This window comes from Meles meles, chromosome 11 (assembly GCF_922984935.1).
Source record: "Meles meles chromosome 11, mMelMel3.1 paternal haplotype, whole genome shotgun sequence".
Taxonomy (NCBI): domain Eukaryota; kingdom Metazoa; phylum Chordata; class Mammalia; order Carnivora; family Mustelidae; genus Meles; species Meles meles.
Window position 1 is genome coordinate 3,375,338 of NC_060076.1, and position 13,683 is coordinate 3,389,020.

The 13,683-nt window shown below is 60.2% G+C and overlaps 1 protein-coding gene across 5 annotated transcripts; it reads left to right on the forward strand.

Annotated features, from left to right (window-relative positions):
- Positions 1–4,717: 4,717 nt before the first annotated feature.
- On the forward strand, positions 4,718–12,813 carry GBGT1 (globoside alpha-1,3-N-acetylgalactosaminyltransferase 1 (FORS blood group)). 5 transcript variants are annotated; one of them, XM_046022907.1, is made up of 7 exons: positions 4,718–4,989; positions 5,729–5,837; positions 6,395–6,460; positions 9,421–9,471; positions 9,554–9,589; positions 10,286–10,420; positions 11,621–12,813. In XM_046022907.1, exons 2-7 carry the CDS (start codon positions 5,767–5,769, stop codon positions 12,303–12,305), a joined length of 1,044 nt encoding a protein of 347 aa, XP_045878863.1. In that variant the 5' UTR covers positions 4,718–4,989; positions 5,729–5,766; the 3' UTR covers positions 12,306–12,813. The 5 variants fall into 5 exon arrangements, with proteins under 5 accessions (XP_045878863.1, XP_045878864.1, XP_045878860.1 ...); XM_046022904.1 differs by having other exon boundaries at positions 4,731–4,989; positions 5,651–5,837; positions 11,621–12,812; XM_046022905.1 differs by lacking the exon at positions 4,718–4,989 and adding an exon at positions 5,001–5,158 and having other exon boundaries at positions 5,651–5,837; positions 11,621–12,812.
- Positions 12,814–13,683: the final 870 nt, after the last annotated feature.

Consider the following 13,683-nt stretch of genomic DNA (forward strand, 5'->3'; position numbering starts at 1 on the left):
AGCACAGCAGCCACCGTCCCCAGGGCCTCTGAGTTTTCCCAAGGGCCTCGAGGGTCCTCTGAGCCTTACGTCATCCCCCTTGAAGCTCTGTCCCGTTGTCTTCCTTGTCTCCTGCCTCTTCTGGGATCCTTCAGGGGCCTCCTCCTCCACGGCCACCCTTGCCAGGACTCCCCGTGCCCCCGGCGCTGGGCCCCCCACAAGCCCGGCACGCTGTGCGAGGCCTGTGCGCTCGCTCGGGGGTCCCTTGGCATCTCCCGGGCAGGGCCCCACACCTCCCTGCCTGGGTCTCGTCGGACCAGCCTGGGAGGCCAGCCAGTGCCCAGATCCCAGGCAGGGAAGCGGGAGGCCAGAAGGTCCAGACGACCTCGACCTGCTCGTCCCAGCGTGTGGAGCCCGGGCCGAGGGTGCTGCCCCAGCAGAGGAGGGGCTGGGCCCTGGGAGCCTGAGGGAGGACGTGGCACAATGAGCCCAATGGAGGGGAGGAGGCGCCGTGGGGGCCTTGACCTCAGGCCCACTGGGAGACCGCGTCCCACCCGCAACAGGCTGTCCCCAGGGCAGGGGGTCGTCAGGGTGTGCAGGCTCCCGGGCTGCAGGGCTGGCAGCCGGCTGGCGTGGGAGGAGGCAGGGCTGGTGCAGGAGAGACCACTCCACAGAGAGGAGGGGCAGGCGCCCCCCCAGTGGCAGGCGCAGGGACAGCAGAGCCGGGCCAGACCCGGTGCCCCAAGGCCGAGGCCGAGACCCTCCACGACATTGGCCACCACACCCTCTTGTCTCAACCCACAACCCCACTGTTCTGTGTCTTGCCAGGTTGCTGTGTTTGGACTTGACTTTCCATCCTGCCTTGACAGAGCAGCTACCCTGTGTGGACTAAGGTCCTAAACGAGGGACAGAGAGGGCTGGGGGGATCCACGACATCGCTCAGCCGGGGAGGGACCGGGCGTCCACCATACCCCAGCTCCCCCTATGGCTCATCATGGAGTCCTGTCCGGCTTCCTCGGGAGGAGGAACCCCCCAGCACCACCCCACTTGCCACGCCGGGTCTCCACCCATGGCCCCCTCTCCCGCCCTCCCCGTATCGCCTACGCAGAGAACAAGGATGAAGATGTGGACGGGACAGCGGGCTAGGACCTCCCGGCACCCACGGCGGATGGGGGCTACGAGGATGGGGTCATCCCCAGCTGCGCTCCCAGGAGCCGGGAGCCCGAGGGCACAACGCCTTCCTCGGCACAAGAAGCTCTCACGTGGCGGCTGTGGGTCCTCCAGGCTCCGAGCAGACAACAGCCCACATCCGTCCTGGGATGGAAGCACCAGCGGGGGCTCGCTGGCCCAGCAGGTACAAGGCTCCTCCTTCCCGGCGGCACTCTCCCCTGATAGGGATGGCCAGGCCCTGGCGTATCTTGGTCCCCTCCCCCAACGCACACCGGACACACCCTGGCTGGTGCCGGTCCAGAACCCCGTTCCCGTCGGACCCTGTGCATGCACGCACGCACGCACGCACAGACACACCCAGGGGGGCGCAGCCCACGAGACCGTTGACCCTTCCTGGGAAAAGTGCTCTCTTATGTTCTCTATTCTAATTCAAAAGCGTTAGCCTCTCCTCCAAGTGAGCTCATGGGCCACTGATCGATGGGATCTGTAGGGACCCCAGGTCCCCTCCCCCCATGGCTGCTGCACCCCGGTGCTATCTCCTGCAGGGCTCTCAGACACAGGCGGACAAGGCCATGTGCCCCAGCCCGGTGCTACATGCATCTAGGTCTTTCCTCTGGTTTTTATCTCTGTTTTTTTCGAAGGAGACAAGCTCATTTTACAGACGAGAAATCAGAGGACAGTTGAGGGGGGAATAGGCATGTGATTATCGAGGGTAGCACGGACATAACCCCTCCTCCACCAGCCTCCCTTGGATTGGTCCTAAGCTGCTGGACAAGGAGGCTGATCCCAGCAGCAAGACCGCACACCTGGGACCAGATTCCCCCACTTAAGCGCTGCTCCCGTCAGCTCCATGCGAGCAGGAACGATGTAACGTCATTGCTGTAAGCCCAAGCCCACAGAACAGTGCCCGACCTCTAGCAGCCCCTTACGTCTTCTTGACTCAATAGACAAATGAATCCACGTAAGGGGCCGCTATGTTACAGAGGAGAAACCGCTGTGTCTCTGTCCGTGTGTGGATGCATTCGTGCATGGACCCGGAGCCCCGTACGCTCCCCGCCGTCCGCAGGCACCTGGCGTCTAACAGTGAACCCAGCACCGCCTGACAGTCCCACCCACCATCAGGAAGGGCGGCTGCAGCCCCCGTGGCCCTCCTTGTCCTAAAAAGCTATTTGAGGAATACTTAATAGAAGCTTTTTCTAATTACATATATAGGGGCAGCGCGAGTTGGGAGGAAGCAACGGACTGCAAACTGTTAGGTCCGTTATTGAGCGAAAGGAGACTGAGACAAAGTGAAAGTTATTTAAAGCTTTATTTTATGATAAGTATTAGAAGTCAGACTGATTGGTCAGGGGAACGAGACTGAGACAAGGTGAAAGTTATGCAAAGTTCTATTCTATGCCAAGCATTAGAAGTCAGACTGACCGGCCAGGGCCGTCTCTGAAGACAGCGACCACCCCCAGTTTACAGGCTCAAGAATCGACTGACTGACCAGTCAGGGCCGCCTCCGAAGAGACCAACCACCCCCATCTTACAGACTACCTTTTATAGAGCAAAAGTCTGGCCACACTTAGGTGGCCAATGAGATTGTAGTCATGTCAGGTCACACTCAGGTGGCCAATTGAATTACAATTTACCCTATAGTAGTTCTTTGACCTAACCTATTACTCTGGTCAGAACTGGTGCCCAAGGTTGGCGCCCAAACGGCGGGGTTTCTGTTCTTTGGTGGTTAGGGGAAAAGTATGTGTGTTTCTTACTGACTGGATGTCTCCACCTGGACCGACTCGTCCTTGTATTCTGGGCTCTGTTAACAGGAACTGGCCGACCTGGCCTTGTGTTCTGGGCTCTGCTATTAGGAACCGGCCGACCGTATTTTACTGGTTTCCCAGACTTGCTTCTAAGTAAGTTTCTCTGGGGGGGGGGGGGGGGGACAGGGTCAGTTTAAGTTTTACTGCACAAACAACAAAATGGCTCTTACCCAAGATGGAGTCGCTCTGGCTAGATAGGTCCTTACACCAACCAGGGCACCCATTCCGCCCACCGCTCCCTCTGCCCCTGCATTTTCCTCCATTTGCCTCTTGTTCTTTTGGGTTCTCCTCAGGGCTCCCTTGAGCGCTTCAGGTCTCTGCCTGGATTCCTAGCTTAGCCACCTACACTCTCCGATTAGGAAGCTGTCCAAAATCGGACACAAACGCACGCCCCGTGCTGGGTCCCTCTTCCTCTCCCCTCCCAGTTCTTAGTCGCCATAGTTTACGGTCACGAACCCTGAACATCCCTTCGGCCTTCCTGCACCTTTCCCTCCACCCAGCTCCTCTCTAGGTGGGATTTCTCTCCTCCTGGGAGATCGGGGGGTAGGGTAGGGCCATCGGACAGCACTGGTTGGGTCAGGAAAGGGCCGTGCCCAGCTGGCAGAGGTCTGGGTGAGCCCTGTCTGGGTCACCTCTTTATTCCCAGGGAGGAATCATTGTTTGCAAGTCAGCTTGCGCCTGGCTTCCCAGTGGCGTAGACCCTTCCAGTCCCGACAGGTCCCTGTGGTTACAATAACGGTGATTCCTGAGCCTCAGCCTGGAGGCCGCTGGAAGATCTCCGGGCTACATGCCCTGGTTATACAATTGTAACCAGAGTCAGCAATAAACAGTCAAGAGTGGATAAAGCATGTGATTCTTGGTCTCGGGGTCTTGAGTTCAAGCCCCACATTCAGGGTAGAGCTTGCTTAAGAAAAAAATAGATTCAACCCCAGACTGGGTCCCAGGGAACCAGTGTCTGCTGCTAAAAATGGAAGCAGGACCTTTCAGGCAGCACTCACCAGCGCCCCCAGGCCTGTGCCAGGCCCCTGCATCCTCTGGGGACACAAGCCCTGCCTTACAGGACCCTGTGGTCCTCAAGGGAAACCCCAAGGACACAGTGACATCCCTGCAGGACGTGAGAGGCCTGCCCAGGAGCCAAGATGACCTGAGTCTAAAATTTCAAACTGCATCACTGTGACCTTGAACAAACCTGTAACCTCTCGGAGCCTGACTGTCCTTATTCCTTTCCCATGCGATTTCTCTGGAGCCTGACTGTCCTTATTCCTTTCCCATGCGATTTCTCTGTACCCAAACCGTTTGGGCGCCTCCCTTTTTGTCCCTCTGTATGTCCTCTCCCTCGACAGCACCCAGCAAAGGCCTCTGCCTCCCAGGCCCTCTGGCTCTTGGAGAGATGTAAGAGGCCCCCCCCCCCCGCCCCCAGGAATCGGGAATCGCTGGTGTGAGCTAGGGTGTCAATGCTACCCCAACAAGCCCTAGGAGGAAAGTATGGCAACCCCTTTTCTGGGAGGAGGAAGGCTCCGGGAGATTTGGGAGGCCCTGAGCTAAACGGCGTTCTGCTGGTTTTTCCTTCCTGGGATTGTTTCGACATTCTTCTAAAAACAAGAAAGTTTTTCTGATTTCTCAGGTCCTCACCCCTGCCCTGAGTTTCCGGACTGGCTCTTCTCGCTGCGGTGCTGGGCCGCCCGCGGGAGAGGCCGCGCGCTAGGACCCCGGGGGCCGGTACCGTGGCCGGCGGGCGGGGCGCGAGCGGCAGGTGGGCAGGGGCTGGGACGCGCGGCCGCGGTACGCGGGTGGGCGGGGCGCGCAGGCGGGTGGGCGGGGCATACACCTCCTTTCCTCTCGCGGGCCCCGCCCCCCATTCCCGGGCCGGAGACCGCGCGCCCAGCCGCCCGCCCTGCCCCAGGGTCAGCCCCGGGCGCGGCTGCAGGCGCGGCGCGGCCGCCGGGTATCGCCGGGGCCCTGGCGAGCTGAGTTCCTGGTTTCCGGGTCGGGGTGCGCCCCTCCGTCCGTCCTAAACCCCTTCCGGTCGCAAGGGGTGAGTCTCCAGCCGGCGGGGACAGTCGCGCTCCCCCCGTCCCGCGTCGCGGGGCAGTGGCGGGCGAAGTGCGCTGCGCGTCTGGGCCCCAGGCCACCGGGTGCGGACACGTTTGGCCCAGGAGGACACCGAGGCTGGGGTGGAGGGAGCGGAGAGTGACTTGCCCGAGGTGACCGAGACCAGGAGACTGGAAGCGCGTTCCCGCGGTCCCTGGAGAGCCCAGCACTGCCCTTCCGGAGGAAGACACGGCTGCCCCCCCGCCCCCGCCCCCGCAGCACGGCCGCCCCTCTCGGCGCAGCCCCCGCCCGGGCCTGGTGTGTCCCTACGGGGCCGGCTCAGGGCTCGATTTCCGGTGTCCCCGCTGTTACCCCCTGGAGTCCTCCAAGCCCCGCCCGGGCGCCCCGCCCTGCGCTGCTGCCAGAGTCCGAGGGCAGGCAGGCCGCCCTCTGCTCCCCGCGGAGGGCGGGGCTGGGGGGGAAGACCTGAGAGCCCAGACAGGGGGGACGCTTGGCCTCCCCGCGGCACAGCTGCAGGATTCAGCTCAGCACGGAGCCACTGTCCCTCTGTCCACATACTGGAGCTGTCATAGCTCCGACCACCCAGGGGAAGGCAGGGCGGCAAGGACGGAGCCCCTGTCCCCTATCAGAGCGTTCCTTTGCAGGTGTTCCTTGGATCCCGGAGATACAGGCTCAGAGCCCGACAGCCCTGGGAGAGGTGGACTGATTCCAAGCCCCCTCAGTCTCTCCGAGTGCCCAGGTTCAAAAGCTTGACCCAGCAATGCGCTGCCGCAGACTGGCCCTGGGCCTGGGATTCTGCCTGCTGTTGGGCACTGCCCTCTGCTTTCTGTGGTGAGCGTGTCCCCATGGAGCCCTCCCTTCACCCCAAACTCCATTTCTTGGCATCTCAACACCCAAATCTTGACCCCTTTATGGATTCCTAGGTCCCCCCCCCCCCCCAACCTCTCTTGGAACTCACTCCAGTCCCCCAACCGCAATCCCAGTAGGACCAAACTAGTTTGGCTTTCCGGATTTTGATTAGCAATGACCTCAGGGCCTCTGCACTCACTCTTTCCTCTGCCTGGACCATTCTTCTAAGAACTCCTGTGCGCCCACACAACCCACCCGGTGTGCTCCCTCTGTGAAGCCTCCCAACACGGCCACCATCACTCCCTTCACTCCCTCGTGTGCCGGGCCTGGCATCAAGAACATTCCCAGCCCTGGAACGAAGACCTCATGGGTGGATAATGGCCACATTGCAGACCAGGAGGCTTTGACCTCTGAGGTCAACGAGCCCCAAGGAGTGGTGGGGACCCCAGATGCACCCCGCTGGGGGCCTTCCCTCCCATCAACGTGCACCAAGTGGGTTTTCAGCCTCATGACAGTCAACAGGTGTTTTTCCTTCCCAGGGTGTATGTGGAGAATTGGCTGCCCTTTTCCTATGTCCCCTATTACCTCCCCTGCCCAGAGATCTTGTAAGTACAGGGTGGGGAGAACTGGGGTCCCGTGGGTTGCCTGGAGTGGGGCCACTGGGAAAGTTTTTGGGTCATTTGCAGGTTATGAGGTCCTAAGCTCATGATCCTGATCCGTTTGATAAGGGCTGGGTCATTTGTGGAGTAAAATTCCCAGGTCAGTCCTCCAGTGTCCCTGCAGCGCCCCCTCTGTGCTTTGACCTTGAGCACGCCACAGTGCTCTGAGCCTCACTTGCTCCATTGGAAGAATGGGATGATGGCGGTCCCCTCCGGGGCCACCTGGAGCACGGAGCACAGTGACCGCTGTGAGCCATCTGCTGTAGCATGCGCCACATATAGCGGGTGATCAGGAAACAGTGCTCTTAGGACGTGACCTTTTTGCTAAAAGTAGTGTCCGGTGTGGATCCAAGGAACAAATGAGCGTGGGACCAGACTTCCGCCGCACACCGAAGCTGGCTTTTTAAGAGTTCAGAGTGACAAAATGCACTCAAGGGGGATCTCCACGGTAGCAAAAGGCAGGTTTCACATCTGGATCGTAGACGGCTCATGAGCCACGAGGCATGGGTCGCCGTTGCAAGCACAGAGTATAGTCAGTCAAAAAGCTGGCCTGGCCCGGAGGAAGCAGTGGGTGTTGAAAAGCAAAAACCAGAACACCTTGCTCGTTCGAGACACGGGGTGGGAGGACGCTATCCTGAGTTTCGATTTCATTTCCTTGATTTCTGCGGAGGATCTCATGTCCCCCAGCCCTTCCCACGAACTGAGTTCCCTCTTCCCTGACGCCCCTGCATATGCCCTGTCTCCCGGACCCCCTGCCTGCTTGTAGGGGGCTCTAGCACTACCTTGGGCCCAAAGTATTCGCTACCTTCTTTTTCTTCCCAGTTTGCCTCTCGTTTGGGTCCACTTAGCTCTTTTTTTAACAGATCGAAGTTGGAGAATTTTTGCCTGTGTAAGTGGTCACCTTTCTGTCTTTTCATGTGGATTTCTTCACTTTTAGTTTTCCTGCCCACGGGTGCAAACGTGAAGTTGGCTTTTTGTTTTGTTTGCTTTGGGGTTTTGTTTTTTGGTTTTCGTTCTCGTTTTTTGGCTCAGCTCATCTGTGGCTTCAGCTGATGACCGTCGAGCTCTCCAGTGAGGATGGAGCGTAGCTGGGCTTGGGGGGAGGCGGGAGCCCACTGCCCTCTCCCTCCTCACTTCCTGCCTTCGCAGCTGCCCTCACTTTCTGAGCGGGGACCTGAGCGCTTGTTGGGGTGGAAACTAGGGCAGACAACCAATGGGATGGACTGACTCTTAAAAACCGTTGATTCGAGAGTGTAAAATGACCACGGAAGGACGAGCACGTATTGCAGGATCCCACTTTCATGAGATCTCCAGAAGAATCAAATTCGTAGAAGCAGAAGTAGAATAATGTTACCAGGGGAGGCTGAAGGGAGCCAGTGTTTCATGGGGACAGAGGTTCAGTTGGGAAGGTAAGAATGTTCTGGAGAGGAATGGTGGGGACAGCTGCACGACAGTGTCCCTGTGCTTCAGGACCCTCAACTGTGTACTTCAAACTGGTTACAATGGGGACACCTGGATGGCTCAATGGGTCAGATCGTCTGACTCTTGGTTCCAGCTCAAGTCACGATCTCAGGGTCATAAGATCGAGCCTCACGTCGGGCCCCAAGTTCAGCAGGGAATCTGCTTGAGATTCTCTCTCTCTACCTCTACCCCAACCCTCTCTTTCTCTCCTGTAGACGAAAAGTTGGTAGGAAAACTTAAGGAGGCTTAAGCTATCCCATTAAAGATGCCACATTGAAAATTCCTCAGGGAGCGGCAGGCGCGGTGTGCTCAGGTGGTCTGGCCTGACAGCGGACCTCAGGCCGCTTCTGCGGTTGTCGCCCTCCCTGGGTGGCCTCGGGCAGGCCTCCGCCTTCTCTGGGCCTCACTTCCACCCTCTGGGGAAGGACATTATTGGGAGGACTTTCAAGCCCAAGGACTCCAAAGTCTGGCCCTGGGTCCTTCCAGCCGGCTGGTGGCAGGACCAGGGGCTCTGTGTAACCTGCAGGGCCCCCCGTCTTACTTCTCCCCTGACACTGGCCTCGGCTGGAGCTAGTGGAGGCTGGCCACACAGCCTACCTGCCAAGCAGGGGACAAGCTGCCTTCACAAGCGTCCGCTCAGTGCTGGGCACGGGCGCGTCCCTTGGTCTTCGGGCCAGCTCAGAGGGTGAAGGATAGTTACCCATTTTACAGATGAGGAAGAGTGGGGCCTGAGCCAGGGTTCCAGGACAGACACAGAATGGAGGAGGGGGGGGGGGGAAGGAGATCGACTGATGGAGCTGAGCCAGCCTGGGATCCGGGGAGCAGGCACCGGGAAGGGCAGGCTGGGGCTTGGGCAGGTGCTGAGGCTGTGGGAATGTCTTCACGGAAACCTCAGTTCTGCTCTTCGGGCCTTTCCACCTGGGTCAAGCCCACCAGGCCCTGCAGGATCCACTTTACCCAAGGCCGGCTGGTGTAGACGGTAATCTCACCCACCAAATACCACCGATGCAACGCCTTGATTGGTGTCTGTGTAACTGGGTCCTGCAAGTGACCGTCCCATGGGCTCCAGTGACTCAGCCCAGGTCCCCAGGCGAGAAAGCGGCAGAAACTCAGATCACCGGCTCTTTGCAGCTTCTCAGAACCTCTACCCACTGCCAGGTCCCTACAGAGTGACATGTTTGAAAGAGCCTCAGCTTTGCAGACAGAGGACACTGGGTATTGAGTACCGCCCTGTCACTCAGCGACCCCGGAGGGACTGTGGGACTGTTTCTGTAGGAGCCCAGCCCCAGCGGGGGTGGGGGGGGTGGGCAGTGGAGAAAGTTCCAGGAAGTCAGCCTGGGAGCTGGAACGAAGCCCGCCTGTGAGGGGGAGAGTAGGGGGGTTGCTGCTTCTTCACTCTGTCCCCAGCCCTGGCACTGACAGTTCTCTGTCACCTCGGCCCCCAGCAACATGCACCTGCAGTATAAGGGGGAGAAGCCATTCCAGCCCGTGACCCGGTAAGTGACTGCCATTTCCCCCTTTGTGGCCCCGGGGACCTGGGGGCCGCCTCCCCTCACCACTGGCCCTTCTCTGTTACAGGTCACTGTACCCTCAGCCCAAGCTGCTGGAGCAGAGGTGGGTGCTGGGTGGGGCCTGGGTGCAGAATGGAGAGATTGGGGGAGGAAGGGGGGCGTGGCGGGGGTGGGGGGTGCAGGTATAGAGCTCTGACTTATAAGCTGCGGTGGGGGGGCTGTCAGGAGGCCTTGGGGCCCAGGTAGTCTGGGACCTGGGTGCTGGTCCTGTTCGGTCACCAGCTCTTGACCTTGGGCAGATGGCCCGGAGCCTTTTCTGTACGAGTGGGTAAGAATACCCGCTTCGTGGCCGACCGGACGAGCACTAGATGAGATGGTGTTTGCAAAAGGCGTAGCTCTGGGCGCCTGAGCGGCTCAGTTCATTTGAGTGTCCGACTCTTGATCTCAGGGTGGTGAGTTCAAGCCCCACGCTGGGGCTCCACGCTGGGCATGAGCCTACTTTAAAAAAAAAAAAAAAAAAAAGGTAGCTCTGCATAGTAGGTGCTCAGTCTGGGGTTCCTTGCTACCCCATGTGGATTAGGCACTTAGCAGGTGCCTGAAGTGCCAGGGTCCCTTACACACCGGATGTGCGTTCACTCCTGGCCCTCTTGACCACGCCGGGGAGGAGCCATCATCCCCACTTCCCATAGGAGGATCTGGGGCCCAGAGACAGGGATGAAGCGTGGGAGGTAAGACCAGGATGAGGCTGCGGCTCTCCCAAGGGAAGGGCCTCAGCCTCCACGGCCTCCCCTGCCGCCAGGCCTGCGGAGCTGCTGACGCTGACGCCCTGGCTGGCACCCATCGTGTCCGAGGGGACCTTCAACCCTGAGCTGCTGCGCCACATCTACCAGCCTCTGAACCTGACCATCGGGGTCACGGTGTTCGCCGTAGGGAAGTGAGTAGTGGGCCGGCTCGGGGGTGGTCACTGAGCCCTAGGAGCTTATGGCCTGGGAAGGAACAGGACCTGCACACGGGTTCCTGCCTGGACACCAGAAAGCCCTGAGCCAGGCACTGTGCACGTGGGAGGGTAAGGAGTAGAGGGTGATGAGGGGAGGACTTCCTGGAGGAGGGGGTCTGGCCCTGGCATGGAAGCAGGGAGGCGGCCCAGGTGAGAGAGCAGCAGGGAGACTTAGTGAGGACACCCCGTGGGCCTCCTCACCCCTCTCTGCTTCCCCAGAACAGTCAAGGCAGGCACGACGGACTGGAAACACTTTAGAGCACCTCACATAACTGGGGGTCCATGGTCAGGCCGCAGGCAGGTCAAGCCCCGCCCTCAGGTCCCTCTCCCCTCTGCCGACTCTGGGCCTGGTACTCTCTGGATACCTCCTGGTTTCCTCTCCTCCCCTCACCCCACCTGGCTTTGCCTTTAGCCACCACCAGGCAGCCTCCCCCTGCATCTCATTTTCCGGTTTCCTGAGGGAGAAACCACGACGGGGCCCCAATACCTCAAGTGCTGGCCAGGTGACAGGTGGCCCGCCTGGGGTCAGGTTCCATCAGCTTCGACCTGGGGGGGCACGGCCCCAAGCCCCCAGCACCACTTGCCCCGCCCTGACGCAGCCACTTAACCCGCCAAGTGGTCACTTTCCTCTCTCTGAGCCTGGGTGTCTCTGCCTCTAAAATGCAGATTATTGGGGGGCCCCGGGCTGGCTCAGTCAGTAGAATGAATGACTGTCGATCTTGGGGTTGTGAGTTCAAGCCCCACATTGAGTGTAGAGATTACTTTAAAAAAAAAAAACCAAAAAACAATAAACTTCGAAATGGGGATTGTGGTGCCTGCCTTAAGGGAGTTTATGAGGCTCGAAGGAGCTAAGAATCCCTTCGACCACTGCCCGGCACCTAGGTAAGTGCTCACGGAAAGTCAGCTGGGCGAGTGCCGGTTAAGCATCCTTCCTACAAAGGAAGAGGTCTTACTGTGACTGTGGGGGTGGGACGGAGGACCCCGAGGTTTCAGACCCGAGTGGCATCTCCAGGGGAGGAGCTGGGAGGTGGACCCCAGCCTGGGGTGAGCCCAGCCCCCACTCCCTGGCCCCACGCAGGACAGAGCCAGCACGTGGCGGGGAGGGGCCAGCGGGGCCGATGACATCATTCCCACCAGGTACACCGGCTTCGTGCCGCACTTCCTGGAGTCGGCCGAGCGCTTCTTCATGCAGGGCTATCGGGTACGGTACTACATCTTCACCGACGACCCCGCAGCCATCCCTCGGGTCCCGCTGGGCCCCGGCCGCCTCCTCAGCACCATCCCCATCCAGAGGCACGCCCGCTGGGAGGAGATCTCCACGCGCCGGATGGAGCGAATCAGCCGGCACATCGCCGAGAGGGCGCACCGGGAGGTGGATTACATCTTCTGCCTCGATGTGGACATGGTGTTCCGGAACCCGTGGGGCCCCGAGACCCTGGGGGACCTGGTGGCCGCCATTCACCCCGGCTACTACGCTGTGCCCCGCCAGCAGTTCCCCTACGAGCGCAGGCATATTTCCACCGCCTTCGTGGCAGACGGCGAAGGGGACTTCTATTATGGTGGGGCGGTCTTCGGGGGGCGGGTGGCCAGCGTGTACGAGTTTACCAGGGGCTGCCACATGGCCATCCTGGCGGACAAGGCCAATGGCATCATGGCCGCCTGGCAGGAGGAGAGCCACCTGAACCGCCGCTTCCTGTCGCACAAGCCCTCCAAAGTGCTGTCCCCCGAGTACCTCTGGGACGACAGGAAGCCCCAGCCGCCCAGCCTGAAGCTGATCCGCTTTTCCACGCTGGACAAGGCCACCAGCTGGCTGAGGAGCTGACGGCAGAACCAGGGCTGCCGTCGATGGGGTCCCCACGCCCCGCAGCCTCCCTGCTCGGGCTCCAGGTGAGACCAGTCCAGCCCTGCCTACCTCCGTCTCAGCAGAAAATGGAGGCAGAAAGGCCTTTGTAAACTGTGAAGGGCTGTGCCCACATGAGAACACAAAGCTCACACAGCCAGGAAGAAGCGAGGCAGAGGTGAAGCGGACCGGCCCGGTGGGCCCTACCCAGCGGACGTGCCTTTTGGGATAGGCTCTGGAGTCAGCCCTCCTCCGTGCCTCAGAGTAAAAACTCCGTGCCCCCCTCTGCCCCCCTTCCGCTGCCTACTGCCCTTAAACTTGCACTTCTAGGCGTGCCTGGGGGGGCTTAGTCAGTTAAACGGCTGCCTTCCGCTCAGGTCATGATCCCAGGGTCCTGGGATCGAGCCCCACATCAGGCTCCCTGCTCAGCGGAGAGCCTGCTTCTCCCTCTCCCTCTGCCTGCTGCTCTGCCTGCTTGTGCTCTCTCTATCTCTCTGTCAAATAAATAAATAAAATCTTAAAAAAAAAAAAAAATTGCACTTCTGAGCCCGTGTGAAAGGCAGCCCAGACCCCTCTTCTCTGGCTGCTGGGGTTCCTGGGTCCCGTGCTGTCCTCCACCCACACGGACCCAAGCCTGCGCTGGGCCGTGGAAGGCGCCTTGTCAGTGGGACAGGCCTGGCTCTCCCGTGTAAAACCTAGCCCGTACCCCACAGTGGGCCACACTCCCTGGCACCAGCCACATCCCTTGTAAGAGGGCTTGGGCAGCTTTTACCAAAGGTGGCATGGGGGGGGGCCTGGGTGGTTCAGTCGGTTGGGCTGCGGACTCCCGGTTTTGGCTCAGGTCCTGGATGGAGCCCCGCCCCCACTACCTGGGGCTCTGCGCTCAGCAGGGAGTCTGCGTGAGACTTTCTCTCCCTCTGCCCCTCCCCCCAGTCACGTGCATACGCACACACATGCACGCTCCCTCCCTAAAATGAATAACTCTTTAAAAAAAAAAAAAAAAAAGATGGCGTGTGCTAAGCCCTACCCGGGGTGTTTTCACCTGCACATCTGCGGGTCGGTGCGGCAGCGACCAGGAATCCGGGTGGCCTGGGTCTCAAACATAGTCAGCTTGTGCGGGTGGAGAGAGGGTCCAGTTGTGCAGAAAACCTGGACTAAACCTGACGGCTGCCACAGACGGGATTCCGTTCCTGTGAGCCCATCAGCTGGCCTCTGGTGGCCTCTTGGACCCCGAGCCCGGAACGCAGGTGTCTGCGGGCGCTCCCAAGGCCAGGGTCAGCCTTGGCCCCATGAGGCTGCCGATGGGGCTCCGAAGCTGTGGTGCAGGCCCAGGACTAGAGGGCCCGGGTGGGCAGCCCCG

Coding starts and splice junctions, on each gene's coding strand:
- GBGT1 (XM_046022907.1), top strand. CDS start 5,767: ATGCGCTGCCGCAGACTGGCCCTGGGCCTGGGATTCTGCCTGCTGTTG. Junction 5,838..6,394: donor ACTGCCCTCTGCTTTCTGTG/GTGAGCGTGTCC, acceptor TTTCCTTCCCAG/GGTGTATGTGGAGAATTGGC. Junction 10,421..11,620: donor ACGGTGTTCGCCGTAGGGAA/GTGAGTAGTGGG, acceptor CATTCCCACCAG/GTACACCGGCTTCGTGCCGC.